The sequence below is a fragment of the Selaginella moellendorffii genome, unplaced genomic scaffold, assembly GCF_000143415.4.
Source record: "Selaginella moellendorffii unplaced genomic scaffold, v1.0 SELMOscaffold_6, whole genome shotgun sequence".
Taxonomy (NCBI): Eukaryota; Viridiplantae; Streptophyta; class Lycopodiopsida; order Selaginellales; family Selaginellaceae; genus Selaginella; species Selaginella moellendorffii.
In genome coordinates this window covers 1,209,777-1,225,509 of record NW_003314267.1, presented here as the reverse complement: position 1 = coordinate 1,225,509, position 15,733 = coordinate 1,209,777, and the positions used below count along the sequence as shown (strand labels likewise).

The window sequence follows — 15,733 nt, the reverse complement described above, 5'->3', positions numbered from 1 at the left end:
AGATGTCCGTTACCAAGTGAGCTCGCGGTTGGGTTTAGAAACTTCTTGCGGACGGGAACAGGGTCTTCTTTCGGCTCAAGATAAGGTCCCTGTCACCCAGAAGGCCTCGGCGTTAATGTCGAGGTGGTGGACTCCACTATTCATCTCGATGTGAACTCCACGCAAGGCTACTGCCAAGTCCGGATCTGAAGCAAGCATGAGCGTACCTGGCTGCGACGAGGACGCTCGGCTCACCAAACACAAATATTCAAATCTGGAGGTATAAAGCGTTCCAACACGGGCTTGGAAAATCGGGTGCCTCACTGCCAGGACCACTGAAAAGCCAAGAGGAATGTTGCTGTTGCGGACTGCTCAGGCGTGAGCTGTGGCTTTTTCTGCACTCCAGCTTTTCAGTTGCGGAGAGAGAATGGATCTGCCAGCCAAAGTTCTGATGCAAATAGCAAGGCGGAAGCTGATGATCAAGGCCATGCCTTCTTCGTATTCGGGCTCCTCCTTGTATGATTCTGCCACGTCCAGCGAGAGTAGCTCTATCAGAATCGTGGAGCAAGCAATTCAGGTACTGGAAAGGCTCATCAGGCTGTGTAACAGCAGCACCGCTGGGAGCTCTTCGATCGTTGGCGCGAGCACCGCGAGTTTGAGGTTCAATCACGCACAGTGCAGATTCCTCGACCTGCAGGTACTGTTGAGTTGATACTGTTTTGCCTCCTGGCTAACTTTTCCTCTCTTGTCCTTTCTTGAAGAGCTTCCATGACAATCTGAGGAACTTGGTTGACGAGATGGCGAGCTTGGACTCGACTTCATGCGAGCAATGCAGAACAGCGGCCGTGGAAATAGCCAAAGTCACTCGCGACGCTGAGGTTCTAGTGTCCTACTGGGTGTCGTCCGGGCAGGAGGACGCTGAGGACTCGTGGCTGATGAAAGCAATCGTCTATGCGGCGGACGATGGGATCTTCGTTGCGCAGCAGTACCAGCACCAGCAATGGTGTGTGTCAGTGATGGAAGTTGTCCTCGCGCAGTTCAGAGCAGGGAGAGACGATTCCTTCAAGCACCAGAAAAAGAGGCTAGGTACCGGCAGCTATCAGCACCACATCCCATACTGGATGATAGAAAGAACTTTCGAGATAGCAGAGGAAACACTCAATGCGGAAGCAGACCGTGGATTGATCCTGGCAATGCGGCTGGACCGCAGAAATCTGCTAGACAAGCTCCGGAAGATGAAGCAAAAGCACGACGGCTTCTTTTTCAGGGGCCTGGCTGTTTTTAGTTCGAAGAGCAGGAAGGAGAATCGGGTGGCGGAGATTACCAGCTATCTCATAGCCAAGCTGGATACCGAAGACGACGGGTTTGAGTCCTACATCGAGAGGATTCACCAGAGAGAATCCTGGGCATTGGATAATATCACCAGCAGAAGAACGGAGAATTTGCTACTCGGTACAGGTTTCTTTGGCATCGTTTACAAGTCCGAGTTTCTTGGATTTCCTGCCGCGCTGAAAGTAACGGCTTTTCTCAGCCGAGAGTCCTTCTGGAACGAAGTGTCGGTGCTCGCGAGTCTCCGCCATCCTCGCCTGGCTCAGCTTCTCTTTGCGAGCATAACAAACGACGACGAGGAATTTGGAGAATGCCGGTTATGGACAGAGCTGCTGAGGAAAGATCTGGACAGCGTTTTAAATCTCGGCCAAGGTCCTGTTCCACTCCCAGTAGCCGTCGAGATCATGCTCCAAGTAGCGGAAGGAATGGCTTTTCTACACAGGAGAGGGGTTCTCCACCGGTGTCTCAACGCTTTCAACGTGTTACTCGTTCCCAGCACGACCGACTCGAGGCGGCGGAGAAGATCTTCGAGCAGCAAACACGAGCTGGACGAGTTCATCCAAGTGAAAATCACCGACTATGGATTGCCAAAGACGAGGCTGGCAGGATCCTCGTGGTTGCAGAGCGTAGCTTCTGACGACGACGACCAGGAAACCTTCGAGAGTCAGCAGCAGCGGCATGATGTGCCACCGTTCTGGCAAGCTCCGGAAGTCTTTGAGCAGCAGGAAGCCAGTTCCTCCGGCGAGGCTACGTTCACGAAGAAGTCCGACGTCTACAGCTTCGGTATGCTCTGCTTCCAGATACTTTCGAGCCGCAGGCCATTCTCCGATTACGATCAACTCACGACCGAGTCGCAGCTCTTTCAACTGGTGAGCGTCGAGAGAGGCAGGCCCGACATCCTTGGGCATTCTCCGGCGTTCCTGGCGGTGCTTGCTCGTAGATGCTGGAGCCACGAACCAGAGCAGAGGCTGTCCTTCACACAGGTTTGCCTGGCGCTGAGGAGCCTTAAGGCGATCATCGCGAGAAGGCAGTCATGGCAGCACCAAGATATCCTTCCTCTTACGATGTCCGACTTTAGCCAGCTCGCCAGCCACCTTGGAGTGAAGTTCCTCGTCGACGTCATTCTCATGCACAACGAGAAACAGCAGCGACAACGAGAAGCTGGCGAAGGACTCTTCATATCGATGCTTGAGAAGGAGAAAGGACCGGGTTTCTGGCCGTTTCCAATGGACAGCTTCGTGCTCTGGCTGGCGAGCTCCGTGGAGCAACTAGAACACGAAGATGGATTCGGCGCGGCCGCAGAGATCGCAGGGGACTTGATGGCGAACTGGATCGGTCCCGGCCACGAGTTTGAGCAGGCGGTCTTCTGGTACTACAAGGCCTCGTCTTGCGCGGGAGGAGGATCAGCGAGGTGGAAGCTCGCAATGTGCCTGGAGAGCGGCCTCGGGATAGCCAGAGACGAGAAGCGAGCGCTTGGGCTCTACAAGCAGGCCGCTCGAGAAGGATGCGCGAGCGCTCACGTAGAGCTCGGGAGGTGCTACCAGTCGGGAAGAGGCGTGGAGGCCAGCGATCCAGACAAGGCCGTGGCTCACTTTGCGAAAGCTCTGGAGATTCTCGAGAAGACGAAGAAGGAACAGAGTAGCGACGGTGGCGACGGATCTTCGCTCGACTGCGTGGAGCTTTTGATGAGGATGCTGGCGATGGCGGGCCGGGAAGAGGACAGTGTCTGGGCCGCGGACAAGCTCCAAGAGATTGCTGCGAGGAGCAGGCTTGGAAGGGTCGTTGTAGCGGGACCGGATTGTTGCAACGTGAGAGAGCTGGTTGGCATGCTCGGCGACTGGCAGATCAAGGAGGTGTCGAGGAGACGAGCCAAAATGGTGCTGGAGAGGCTGGCGGTCGAAGACGATATCCTCCAGCAGGCGCTACTCGCCTAGAGTACTTTATTTTTTTTTTCAAAGGACTTCGACAGTGAGCGTGAGAGCTTCATTCCAGCCCTGGTGAAAACCAGCAGCGTTGCGAGGCTGGAGGCGGAAAACCAAGCTGGAAGTCTCGTGAGGAACTAGAAGCGAATCCACGTAGAAGGCGTCGACGAAAGCAGCTCCAAGGTACTTGGCTTTGCTCGTCGTCTCTTTTCCCACCATCTCGACGTATGTGTTGCAGCGATCGGCCTGGAAACCACCTCCAAACTCCCACTTGAGCGTGAGGCTGACGAGCTTATTGCCATCGGGGCTTGTGGACCACTTGAGATCGTCGGCTCGGAAGCTCGAAACTGTCGGTGGCGCTGGCGGTTCTGCTGTGATCCTCAGGTGGCCCAAGTGAAGCTCGTATGGTTGAGTAGCGTCCGGCAAGAACTTCCGCGTCAGTGAAGACGAGGTAAGCCGAAAAGAGGTCTGTGTATCGGAGGAGCTTTCGGCCGCCAGAGTGCCTGTGATCTCTTCGAAGTCCAGAGGAGCGTTCCTGGTGGTGCTCATGCCGTAGATATTGGTTACCACGGAGCTTTGTTCCACCTCGATCTGGTACTCACTCACATTCCAGGCGTCATCCGAGGTACCGGAGCTCTTCGTCACTGTCCGGTGTGGCTCAAAGGCACTGAAACTGGAGGAGCTTTGATTCGTCTTCTTCTCTGAGGTGCCGCTGTGCTCGTTCGAGAGAAACACTACGCGAATTCCTCCAGGGCCTTGCAACTTAAGAACGAGGTAAAAGATTGCGTTTTCCTTGGACATGACCTGCAGCGCAACACTGTTAAGATGAGCTTGCGAGGCTTGAGAACGCTACCGAGAAGTCAATGGAGAGAGTAGGATTTGCGAGAACCAGGTGTGGATCATACAGCTTAGTGATGCGAACGTCGGAAGCTTTGAGCTTTCCGAGGAAACGGAGGCTCGATCCACCGCTGTAAACTCGATCCACTGATCTGAAAATAAGAATGTGAACAATCTTTGGGATAACTTCGTTTTCTCAGCGAAACTTTTACCTTACAGTAACTTCAAACTCTGGATCTAGCGCTCCAAGCAAAAGCGGCTACCAAAACCAAGATTGTTATTGTCACAAGCAAAAACAATAGAAGAGGAAACCATACTTGAAGAGCTTGGCATGAAATATTACTCCAGGGAGAGTCTGATACCTGGTCACCATCTACATAGACGGCTTTCCCGAAACCCTGGCAAAACAAACGTCATGAAAACTTTGCTCGCAATGATTTTTACTACTTACCTGGCTGAAATCCGAGAAGAAAGGCAGCGTGACAGGATATCTGTGTGATACGGGCCAGGCATTGTGTATAGAAGCCCAAAACCTTCCACAAGAAGGTTCCGAATGAGAAACAAAAAGAGAGGAAAAGACCGAGTTAAACTCGTAGGTACCTGATTTGTGCGTCTTCGAAAGTTGGCCCAATATTTTTCTCGTAGACCCACCCGGGACCAAACAATGCTGCCGAAACACCGGCCTCCAGCGCTACTTTCAAGGCAACGTTGCTCTAGACAAGCAAAAGTTACCAGAGTTGGTCTCTTGAAACGCAATGCAAACATTGTTGCTTACCTGAAATCCTCCTCCTCCGAAAGTGTTTCTCCCGAAAACGTCCACTCCCATGTAAACGTCGGAGGCTCGATCGCCAGCCACTTTCGCCGATTTCGCTGCGTAGTCCCTCTGGAACAAGGCATAAGAATGAGATATTTCACGATTTGCTTAGAAGTATGATATACACCTTCCATGTGTAGTTAATGAAAATCCCATCGCAAGCATCAAAGAAGCGCTTGTTCTTCTCTGTTAGCATGTCTTGCCATTGTAGTTCTCCATCCACAGTAACTGCATCATACCTTGTTCATGGAAAGTGAGTACCAAAGAAAGCAAGAAAACTATCAATCTAACCATATCACCAGCGAGCCCGGAACAAGGTCGTGCATGACTTTGGTGAGCTCCGATACAAACACCACGAGAGTGTCGATTTGCTCCACCGGAACAGTGTTTTCAATGTTTAGCTGAAACAACCAAAAACGTTTCTATAAGACAAAGGGGAAGAAAAGTTTGTTTGCTCACCAGCCATCCATCAAATCCAAACTCCCGAGCAACTTTTGCTAGCCGAGACGCATACATTCTTGCCGAATCCTTGGATTCCAGAAGCAACTTGCAAGTTTGAGCCCCTTGATCCCACTCCGTGATGAAAGTTCCCAAGACCTGCGATATAATCTCGTCAGAAAAATGGATGCCAAAGAATGGTGAAGTTTCTTACCTGGACTCCATGCCTGTGACCAGCGTTGATCCAACAGGGAGGAGGAATAGTGATCAAGGAGTGCGAGAAATACACGAAAACATCAATGCATTGCCAGTGCCAGAGCGAGTAAGCATTGTAATTGCCATCGCCTTGCACGAATCTATCATCCTGGTAGCCTCCTTTCATGTCGTGGCACACCAACAGCTTGGATTTCCTCTCCTTCTTCCCTCCCTGCAGCGCCAGCGGCACCGAGCATTGCTGGAATGGGAAATGGAAGCTCTGGAACACGGAATCATCCCTGAGCTGATCCAAAGAAGTGAGCGGGAAAGAGATCGGCAATGCCGGCTGCTTCAGATCCATTGCCGCCACAAGAGAAGCTGCCGCCACTCGAGCGCGATCTATCCCTAGCTTTCGCCTGAGCTTCCGCACTAGCGCCTTCCACAGTCTCTTCCACTGAAGAAACATTGAGAAAGTCCACTAAATATGAGCCCTAGAAATATTTAGAACAGTTTTGCTTCCAGTGAGGATCGAACTCACGACCTCTCGCTTACGAAGCGAGCGCACTACCACTATGCTATGAAAGCCTTAATAACAAGTGGCTGCTTAATTACTTTGTTATTATGATAAGTAGACAACGAATCTATAGAACCCTAGAACAGAGGTTTCTTTCTTTTCTCGCGTCATGACAATGTAAGCGCCTTGTGACTTCGCCTCGATCTCATTCACATTTCCATTCCAGAGTCTCGGCTCCAGGCAAGGTTTTGATCGCCGGCGGATATTTGGTGCTGGAGCGGCCGAATCCGGGGCTTGTTCTCTCCACATCGGCTAGATTCTATGCCACTGTGAAGCCGCTGCACTCGATCAGCGATGGCGCCAGCAAATTCTGGGTAAGATTTCTCGAAATCTTGCTGTTGGGACGGTGATCTGATCGTTGTGAGCTCGCAGTCGTTCATCGATGTGAGGGTTTCTTCTCCACAGATGGATTCCGAGAGATCATACAAGCTCCTACTTCGGACTTGCAAGCTAGACATGCCTTCTACGAAGTACACGTTTCTATTTTCTTTGATTTGTTCTCGAGTAGTACTCGGATTTTTGCTGTTCCAGGAAGAACTTTGTGGAAAATGCGATCGAGTATGGAGTTGCTGCGGCACTGGCTGCAGCGAATAATCGTGATGCTGTTTACGAACGTCTTCTCCAAGGTATGAATTTTCATGATTTTCAGAAAAAATCTCTATTGTAAGTTGTATGCCAGGACTAGACATAGAAATCAAAGGCAGCAACGATTTCTACTCGTTCAGAAATGAGGTATTTCTTTTTCTGATGAAAGTTTAGTTTAGTTTTTTATTTTCTGTTCTCTTTCTCGAATGCAGCTAGAGGCAAGAAAGCTTCCTTTGACGGCAGCATCCCTGGCATCGCTACCACAGTTCCATGCTATCACACGCAACATTGAAACATCTGGTGGAACGTCGCCTGAGGTGGCTAAGAGTGGCCTTGGCTCTTCAGCGGCCATGACTACAGCCATTGTTGCGGGGATTTTGGAGTACTTGGGTGTTATTCAGCTCGGTTCCGGGTCTGTTGAGTATCTCGACGTAGTACACGCGGCTTCTCAAGCAGCACACTGCCATGCACAAGGGAAAATTGGCAGTGGTTTTGATGTCAGCGCAGCGGTCTATGGAAGCCAGAAATACGTGCGCTTCTCACCGGGAGTGCTAAGTCCAGCAATGGATCCCGTTGACGTAAGCTTTTTGATTTTAAGAGTTATAGAGTTTGAGTTCAACTCTTGTTTCGCTTTCCAGGACAATGGAAAACCAAAGTCGCTGGAGAAGGCAATGAAGTCAGTACTGGACATGAAAAACTGGAATTCGCAAAGATCTAACTTTGCTCTACCTCCAATGCTTTTTCTGGTTTGTCCTTCGAGCACAATGAGATAAATTCTAGTGCTGTTCAATTTTTCAGGTACTGGGCGAGTCTGGACGTGGTGGATCACACACACCGTCAATGGTAGGGGCTGTCAACGCTTGGCGCGAGAAGCACCCGAATGCGGAGGCCTGTTGGAGGACCCTAGCAAAAGCAAACGAAAACGTGGAGGCGGACCTTTTGCGTTTAAAAGAATTACACGAAACGGATTCGGAAGCTTATACACTTGTACTTGAAGCTTGCAGCAGTTGCGGAGAAGCCAAGGTGAACCACCTTATTTCTACAACTTTCTACTTACTGCCTTTTCTTTTTATGCAGTGGAATGGGCTCAAAGATTCGGACAAGGACGTTGTGTCAGCTCTTCTGAAACTCCGTCAAGATTTCAGCATTGTAAGGTCTCTTTTAAGACAGATGGGAGAAGAGGCTAAAGTACCGGTATGTCAATCCTTTTCTTTCAGACAGAGCTTTCATTTTTGTTTTCAAACAGCTTGAACCAGGCCCACAAAGTGAGTTGCTAGACGAGACAATGGAACTTCCGGGAGTACTCTTTGCTGGAGTCCCTGGAGCTGGGGGTTGGGATGCGGTTTTTGCAATCACCATCGGCAAAAATTCCAGACGTAAGGTAGAGCAGAGATGGAGCGAGAGGTCTGTCCTTACACTGACAGTCGAGGAGGACCCTCGCGGTGTTTGTGTGGAGGAGAAAGAACCAACTGTCCAGGATGGTACCGGGTTAGAGAATCAAGTGGCATCAATTCTACTCAAGTGAAAGAGAGGGTCCGAGGTGGTCGGCAGCAAAAACAAGTGGCTCGTTTTCTATACAAGCAACACAGGATTTGTGCGTCGCGGCATTCTTTCAGCACAGACGTAGCAGCAGGATGGATTAGAGTTTCCGGAAACGCGTCTTGAGATCAAGCGAGAATGTTGCCTGTGGTGCCGAGAACAACGTTGAATCAGCCAGTACACCAGTCATCTTTGAGCGGCGGTGCTATATAAGTTAAAAAGAGGCTCGCAGCACCCGCTTTACGTGAGAGGCTCCAGGGCATGCAAAGTTAAGAAGAAGAGGGGGTACAAGGCTATCGGCTGCGTGATTCCATTTGGTTATTGTCATTCATGGGCTAAAATGAGCATCCGACGGTAGCCAGGGCAGGCGTGCAATGACAGGCCAAGTTGGTATGTTTGTCAGAGGAAGACATTGCAACTCTCGAAAGTAGGAAGGAGTAACAATTCAGCGGCTTGGGAAGACTGAGAAAAAGAGGAAAAGAGATGGCGGGCGCTCGGACTTGAAATGGCGGTGCTGCGGCTTGTTCGAGCTACCCTGCATCGCATCTTATCTACTGACGATGTGAGCTGGTTGAAAACTCTCATTTAGTCGGCGTCACTCGGGTTGTTCGCCTGGTCAATCTCTTTAGAGCTACTCGTTCACTCGCCTTCGGCCTGGTCGTTGCTGCTTTTACGTCGCTAAAGTCAGCAGTGAAAAGCAGGAAAAATCCAGCGGATTTTATAAATTGGTGGAGTGGTCGCTCTTCAGAATCGGTGGCAATTCTGGAAAACTTCGAGGTTTTGGACAGATGCCAGTTTTGCTACCAGCAACAGTGACGTGAGGGAGGACGTTTTCAAGGACTGCAAGCCAAAAGAAAAGGTTTCAATCGGAGAGGACGTACGTCAGGGGACTTGGACGAGAAAGGAAGTCAGGAGAATGGACTTGGCTATGGGCTTCTTCCAAGATCCTGTCCTTCGTACAGACGTGGTGCTATATCTTCCAGCCTTCGGACATTTGCAATACCTGGTGCTGCTCGGCCTTCTGCTTCTGGCATACTTCTCGGCGCTCAAGCACAACAGATTAAGATTCGTGAGCAGCAGCAGCAGCAAGGATGATTCGTGCTCGAATAAGAATTCGAATTTGGCTGGGCTGACGCTGCCTCCAGGGCCAATGCCGTGGCCCATCGTCGGGAACCTGTTGCAGACGAGTCCGATTCCTCACGAGAGAATGCTGGCCATGAACAAACGCTACGGTCCGCTCGTGTTTCTCAAGTTGGGACGAGTTCCAGCGGTCGTGACCGATGATCCAGCTATCGTCAAGGCCATTCTCAAGAACCAGGATGCGGTTTTTGCGTCCCGGCCAGCCAGCATCGCGTCGCAACACTTCACCTACGGTGGCAACGACATCGCGTTCGCTCCTTACGGAGCACATTGGCGAGCCATGCGCCGGATTTGCACCCTGGAGCTCCTGGCTCCCAGAAGGCTCGAATTGTTCAAGCAGGGACGAGAGGAAGAGATTGCTCTCATGGCTCGAGCGGTGTGGACGACGAGCATAAGAAAAAGGTTCGTAGCTTTTCTTTTCTCTGATGAAAAACATAATTGTTTTTTTATAAAAAATTTGTCAGCAGCGACACCAGTCACGCGGATACAACCAAGGCGATCAACAGGTTTGTAAAACTTTGTAAGTTTTCTTGTGGAGTTCCTATCTAAAGTTTTGAGTATCAGGACGGATTCGATCACCGAAAACAACATAGTCGAGCTACGCCACCTGTTTGGTTCACTCGCGAGCAACAATCTCGCTCGGATGCTTCTGGGCAAACGATTTTTCGGGCCTGGAGTCACCGGGCCTCGAGATGGAAGCGAACACCGATCTCTTATCTACGATGCCTTCGCGCTCGTCAACGCGTTCAACCTGGCCGACTACTTGCCTTTCCTGAGGTGGCTGGACGTGCAAGGCTACGAGAAAAAGATCAAGGACATAATGAACAGAACGGATAGACTGTACGATGCCGTGATCGAAGAACACCGCCGCAAAAGAACGAGCGCGGAGAAAGACGGTGATTCCACCACCAACAAGTTCGTCGACGTGCTGCTGGCGCAGAAAGGATTGAGCCACACGGTGATCAAGGCGATTCTTGTGGTAAGTCATTCTTCTTTCTTTCTTTGCTTTATTGTCGTCCTTTTGGACATTTTTTTGCCTTTGTCGTGTTGGGTTTCCAGTTGTTTCTTGTTCTTTGCTTGAGTATCTTCCTTCCCTTTAGTATTTGTTCTCACATCTTTTTGCTTGTTCTTTGCGTCTTCCTTGTTCTCACACCTTTTTGCCTTTGTCTCCTTCACTTTTCCCAGTCCCTCCAGTTGTGCCTGATCGTCCCGTGACTTTGCTTTGCAGGACATGGCAGCGGCAGGCACCGACACCACCTCCATCACGAGCGAGTGGACAATGGCCGAGCTGGTCCGCCACCCAGCGGTACTCTCCAAGGTCCGGGACGAGATCGAGCGCGTGGTCGGGGGCCGGCACCGCGCGGTACGCGAGTCGGACCTCAAGCACCTCACGTACCTCCGTGCGGTGGTCAAGGAGGTCCTCCGCCTACACCCCGTCGGCGCCTTCCTCATACCCCACGTTACGGTCCAGGACACGGAGCTGGCCGGCTACTTCATCCCCAAGAACACCCGTGCGCTCATCAACACGTACTCTCTGGGAAGAAACCCCGCGGTGTGGGACAACCCGCTCGAGTTCCGGCCAGAGAGGTTCTTGGGCGACGAGGAATCTACCACGAGAAGCGATCGAGAGGTCGAGGCGGCGGCGTCCTCGTCGCTGTTTGATCCAGAGTACCGGATGGTGCCGTTTGGAGCTGGAAGGAGAGGCTGCCCCGGGGCTGCTCTGGGGACATGCATGATCATGTATGGAGTGTCCACTCTGGTGCACGGATTCGAGTGGGCGACCCCGGAGGGACGAGAGATCGACGTGAGCCCGGCGTATAACAGTGTGATTTTGGACAAGCCGCTCAAGCTCGTCCCAACGCCTCGGCTAGCCGAGCACGTCTACCACTGACCGGCTTCGTACGACACCGGGGGGCTACGTGCCGTACGCGTTTCATCTGGAAGAGAGTGCTGCTTGGCGAAAAAACGTTGTTCTCGTCTAGATCGTAAATGGAGAAGCTCCTTAGGCAGCATTTTTTATTTCAAATAGTGGCCGTTGATGGTAGGGCTCCATTCCTGGTCGTCCGATTAACATTTAAAATTGGAGCTTTTGACTGCCTGAGTTGAACTTCACGTACGAAGTGGCTCTCTGGATCCATTGCGTAGTTCTTCTAGAACTTCATGTTGATCACATAGATACAGTGAGGATGATAAACGATGGCAAAATCTTTGTGTGGGGGCTTGATGAAGGCCATTGTTTGTGCGTTCTCTCTGGACAAGTCTAGCTTTGGGCCGGTCTTGCTGTGCCTCTCCAGTTCCCGGCACGGCACTCGTATGGCATCAATAAGCTCGCGTTTCTGACCGGAACATGTCCTGAGAGATATCAATGTTTCGGTTACGAAAGCTGGGCTGGTGAAGTAGCCACTGCCGGAGGAGAGCTTCAGCGCGGTCACTCCGGAGGGACTTGCCAGCGTTGAAGGGGCCTTACCTGGAAATGCGTTGGTCAGGGCTGGAGTGATTGGGCTCTCTGTTCAAGGCAGTCCTTGAGATTTGGAAACATCTTTTGGCGTCCTCCAGGAGTTGTGTCGTCGAGCTTCGAACATACGGTGTTCGTGGCATCTTCACCTCCTCAAGCTCGATATCTAGATGAGGGGCAGCCGTGCGTGGAAGTCCTCAGCACTGGGAACTCCAAGGAGGCATGAGCGTGGCGGAAGTGGAACGGATCTAGCACGATTGGTGTGTGCAGGGAGCACTCTTTTTCCTTTTCTCTGTTTTGTTCCAGTGCTCTTTACTATAATATATCTAACGCTTGAAACTAACCAAAACCAAACTAGACCTAGAAGTGAGTGGAGATATCTTACAAAACAGAGGTTGCTGGTGGTTCTGGAGCTTTCTCTGGTCATACACAACTTTCTATACCGATTGATGGTGTAAATGCAAGCTAGGAAGAAAGATCATATACTGAGTGTTTGTAGAATTTAAACATTGCTGATTCAGAAAAACAGTTTTTTGTTTTCTTCGAGGCTTGGTGGGAACCAAAAAAAGTTGCAAGACTAGAAGTAACACTTGGATGGCAAGATGAGTTACTACCCTATGTGAGATGTAAATGGAAGAAAGCATAGTTACATTGCTTGTGAAAGGATTCGTGCAAAGCCTTTTCTAGTGCATCTCTTCCCGTCTCCAATCTTTGCTCACTTGGTTATGGCCTGAAAGACAAACGAAAGGAAGAACAACTCTTAACCAGTGAGTGAGTTTTGTCCACCACAGAAAAAGAAGCTCTTGGGATGGTCTGCGCACTTCAGAAGTTTTGACATTACCTTTTCAGCAACAAAGTAAAAATCATGATCGACCATAAAACACTTTTATACTTTCTTAATAAAACCTTCCTTAACAACAAAATTGCCCAATAGTTCTTACTCCTTCAAAAATATAATTTCAAGATTATCTATAAACCTAGCAAATAACACAAACAAGCTGACCATCTTAGCCATATTACGATAAGTGAACAACCAAAGTATAAAATGGATAACTTCCCCGACTTCAACATCTTGCAAATCCATACTTCATCAACCTAGATACATGACATCTACCACTACCTAATAACAATGAAAATACCAAATTAATACACTACTTCTGACCAGCACAAGCAATTTTTTTTAAGGATAAAACTATATTCAATCATGGGAGGAAGACCGTACAAGAAAAGATGAGATAATATATTATGAAGATATGTATAGCATGAAGAAAGTCAAGATTTACTTGAAGAAGCTCATTATAAATAAGCAAAAAAACACTTTGCAAAAGAAATCACAACTCAAAAGATTTTACAAGCTAAACTTTAGTGGCCAACACTCTAGAATAATTCAGCAAAATTTTGTTAAGAATATGATATTTATTAAAGAACCAAGCATGTGCCAAAAATGCAAAATCAAGGACTTCATCCAACAACTTCTCTCAAACCACTTCAATAATTTTGTAGAATCATTTACAACAAGTTCCAAGTGAAACAAATACATTTTCATAACTACTAATTACATGATAAAGTGGGTTGAAGCTCAATTAATAAAGGTTGTAACAAAGAAAAACACAGTAAAGTTCATCTATGAAAATATCATCACAACGAACAGTTTACCTCAAGAACTTGTTATAAATCGAGAAACACACTTCATTAACAAGACTATCAACATTTTGACTCAAGAATTCACAATCAAATATAAGGCTTTAACACCATACTATCCTCAAGGAAATGGTCAAGCCTACAAACAAGACCCTCAAAAATATACTCAATAGGATCATGAAGATGAATTGAAAAGATTGGGACAATCATATCCACAATGCCTTTATTAAACTATTTAGAAGGTTTTAACAAATTTAACATTATTCAAGCTCGCCTACAGTTTGACACCTCTTAAGTACATCGTTTTTTCATTGCGAATGGCAATACACTACGCAATCAACCAAGAAGAATTAATCAACAATGATAGAATAGTTTGACAAAAAACAACTACAAGCAATTTGAACACTTAGCCATTCAAGCTAAAAAAAAACCATGATAGAAAAAGACAACTCAAGAAAAGTGAAAAATTCAAGGTTAAAGATCAAGTTGTATAGTTTCAAGGAAACATAAAGAAAATTAGCTCAAAGATACAATCAAGATGGGAAAGACCATTCCTTATTCAACAATCCAAAGCTTTAGAAATGGTAACACTCAACAAAAAATATCTCCAAACCATTAACCTCAATAATATTAAGAAATATTGATCAATCAACACTAACTTTATCAACAAAATTCTAAGAAGAAGTGAAGATTACAACTTTGAAAATCAAGAATCCAACATTGAAGAAAATCATAAACATGACACTTAACAATTCAAGAACTTATAACATAAAACTCAAGCCTTCAACAAAAAGACAAAATCAAATTAAAGAAATTTGAAGAAATCAAATTCAAGAAATCAAGCTCAACAACTAAACTCAAAAAATCAACTCAAAGAACAACTTCAATGATCAAACATAAGGAGACAATTTCAAGAAGATTCTTGAAAATCAAACTTGAAAACTCAAAAAGTATTTTCAAAGTTCAAATTCAAGAAATCAAGAAAAGATATCACTATAACTGACAATCATTACAATCCACTAAGATTCAATAATAAATATGCATAAGATCAAGAGAAAAAACGCTCCAACAAAAAAACAACATCAAGAAAGAGAAAATTCAAACTAGAGATTCAAACCACTCAACACTTGGTCAAATTTAGAGAAAGGGTAAAATTTTTGACCCTAGTGCTTCCAACTACAGTATTGCATACCAAGATAGAAAAACGAAAATATGAAAGTCGGACATGCAAGTGTGCAAAAGAGTTCATTTTTAATCCCAAGGCACTCAGCACAATTGGGATGAGTGTCCTCTCACCTTACAATCCTACTTGGAAGAGGATTAAAGAGCTTGATATATGGTTAATTCTCAAAGATCATAGAAAAGTTGTATGACATCAACATCACTAAGAAACTTCTCCTAACATACAAGGAAGACTTCATTCACACCAACGATTACAAATTGTCTTGAGCACTAAGTACTTTGCATGAACAACTTTATAAGTTCTTAAGTTTCTTTTGAACACCAAATACTTCATATAAACATTCAAACTTCTATAAGTTCCTAAGTTTAGACTTTTCGGGAGGTCACCCAGCCCAATACTATTTAAACTCAAAAATGTTTAACCTAAAATATCCCAAAACCCTTAACTAATTGGAAAAAGGGGTGCACTTTTATTATGGGCCCTTTTCCTTTATATTTAAACCCTATAGATTGTTTCTCAAATCATTTTCTTTGGTTGCTTACAATTTCCCACCGGTGAAGAGTGACTGACATTGATTCCATGCATGAAGGAACTCCACTAAAGTGTATCAAGGTACTTGAGAACTACAATAGTGGAAATTTTTTACAAATGAGCAACGTGATTGACAAAGCTAAGTTGCAATTCAAGGTTTTGATCTCCACACTAAAGATGTGTAAGTCCAAAACTTTTGCCAGTAAAGCAATCATGATTCTCTAAGATGACTTGTAGTAGAAGACACAGTGCTACCTTTGTGACAAGCTCATCAAGGAACTTCATATCACAATGATAATAATCCAAGACAACCTCAAATGCAAAACACTCGTCCCTTCATTGCAGCATTCATTCTGAAACTCAACATTACCATTCTGCTACAAATCAAAGAGATAGCAACAAATGATAGCAACAAAAGACTAAAGAAAGCCACAAACACATAGATATCATACATATGAAGAAAAGGGGAATGTGCTTAAAAAAAATGAAATGATTTCCTATTGGCAATAAATTATCATTAGGATCCGCCCCCACAAAATAAAGAAGATCATCCTTAAGGCAATATTGAAAA

The 15,733-nt window shown here is 47.1% G+C and overlaps 4 protein-coding genes and 1 non-coding gene across 6 annotated transcripts; 3 read left to right on the top strand and 2 right to left on the bottom strand.

Annotated features, from left to right (window-relative positions):
• Window positions 1-58: 58 nt before the first annotated feature.
• On the top strand, window positions 59-3,253 carry LOC112344899. The gene is made up of 2 exons (XM_024670444.1): window positions 59-676; window positions 741-3,253. Exons 1-2 carry the CDS (start codon window positions 407-409, stop codon window positions 3,240-3,242), a joined length of 2,772 nt encoding a protein of 923 aa, XP_024526212.1. The 5' UTR covers window positions 59-406; the 3' UTR covers window positions 3,243-3,253.
• LOC9635650 (cytosolic endo-beta-N-acetylglucosaminidase 1) lies at window positions 3,217-5,980 on the bottom strand. The gene is made up of 11 exons (XM_024670427.1): window positions 5,534-5,980; window positions 5,341-5,478; window positions 5,173-5,282; window positions 5,009-5,120; window positions 4,843-4,950; window positions 4,668-4,780; window positions 4,519-4,600; window positions 4,385-4,465; window positions 4,280-4,326; window positions 4,084-4,219; window positions 3,217-4,034 (listed from the first exon to the last, which is right to left on the bottom strand). Exons 1-11 carry the CDS (start codon window positions 5,978-5,980, stop codon window positions 3,261-3,263), a joined length of 2,148 nt encoding a protein of 715 aa, XP_024526195.1. The 3' UTR covers window positions 3,217-3,260.
• Window positions 5,981-6,027: 47 nt separating this feature from the next.
• On the bottom strand, window positions 6,028-6,099 carry TRNAT-CGU. Its single transcript has one exon. It is a non-coding gene; the product is annotated as a tRNA-Thr (tRNA).
• Window positions 6,100-6,183: 84 nt separating this feature from the next.
• LOC9635649 (phosphomevalonate kinase, peroxisomal) lies at window positions 6,184-8,792 on the top strand. The gene is made up of 10 exons (XM_024670598.1): window positions 6,184-6,205; window positions 6,255-6,402; window positions 6,461-6,558; window positions 6,620-6,714; window positions 6,768-6,820; window positions 6,886-7,251; window positions 7,312-7,419; window positions 7,472-7,696; window positions 7,751-7,867; window positions 7,920-8,792. Exons 1-10 carry the CDS (start codon window positions 6,198-6,200, stop codon window positions 8,196-8,198), a joined length of 1,497 nt encoding a protein of 498 aa, XP_024526366.1. The 5' UTR covers window positions 6,184-6,197; the 3' UTR covers window positions 8,199-8,792.
• Window positions 8,793-9,072: 280 nt separating this feature from the next.
• Window positions 9,073-11,378, top strand: LOC9634282 (cytochrome P450 703A2). Of its 2 annotated transcripts, none has more exons than XM_024670597.1 (4): window positions 9,073-9,754; window positions 9,820-9,858; window positions 9,917-10,331; window positions 10,581-11,378. In XM_024670597.1, the coding sequence occupies exons 1-4, from the start codon at window positions 9,129-9,131 to the stop codon at window positions 11,241-11,243; spliced, it is 1,743 nt and encodes a 580-aa protein (XP_024526365.1). In that variant the 5' UTR covers window positions 9,073-9,128; the 3' UTR covers window positions 11,244-11,378. The 2 variants fall into 2 exon arrangements, with proteins under 2 accessions (XP_024526365.1, XP_024526364.1); XM_024670596.1 differs by having other exon boundaries at window positions 9,817-9,858.
• The last annotated feature ends 4,355 nt before the right edge of the window (window positions 11,379-15,733 follow it).

Bases quoted from the DNA above. Each gene is read 5' to 3' on its own strand.
- LOC9635649 (XM_024670598.1), top strand. The intron at 6,559-6,619 runs GTACACGTTTCT...TTGCTGTTCCAG, and splicing joins CTAGACATGCCTTCTACGAA to GAAGAACTTTGTGGAAAATG. The intron at 7,697-7,750 runs GTGAACCACCTT...CTTTTTATGCAG, and splicing joins GCAGTTGCGGAGAAGCCAAG to TGGAATGGGCTCAAAGATTC.
- LOC9635650 (XM_024670427.1), bottom strand. From the start codon at position 5,980: ATGTTTCTTCAGTGGAAGAGACTGTGGAAGGCGCTAGTGCGGAAGCTC. The intron at 5,479-5,533 runs GTAAGAAACTTC...ATTATATCGCAG, and splicing joins GTCACAGGCATGGAGTCCAG to GTCTTGGGAACTTTCATCAC. The intron at 4,220-4,279 runs GTAAAAGTTTCG...TCTTATTTTCAG, and splicing joins GAGTTTGAAGTTACTGTAAG to ATCAGTGGATCGAGTTTACA.
- LOC112344899 (XM_024670444.1), top strand. From the start codon at position 407: ATGGATCTGCCAGCCAAAGTTCTGATGCAAATAGCAAGGCGGAAGCTG. The intron at 677-740 runs GTACTGTTGAGT...CCTTTCTTGAAG, and splicing joins GCAGATTCCTCGACCTGCAG to AGCTTCCATGACAATCTGAG.
- LOC9634282 (XM_024670596.1), top strand. From the start codon at position 9,129: ATGGACTTGGCTATGGGCTTCTTCCAAGATCCTGTCCTTCGTACAGAC. The intron at 9,755-9,816 runs GTTCGTAGCTTT...AAAATTTGTCAG, and splicing joins ACGACGAGCATAAGAAAAAG to CAGCGACACCAGTCACGCGG. The intron at 10,332-10,580 runs GTAAGTCATTCT...TTTGCTTTGCAG, and splicing joins TGATCAAGGCGATTCTTGTG to GACATGGCAGCGGCAGGCAC.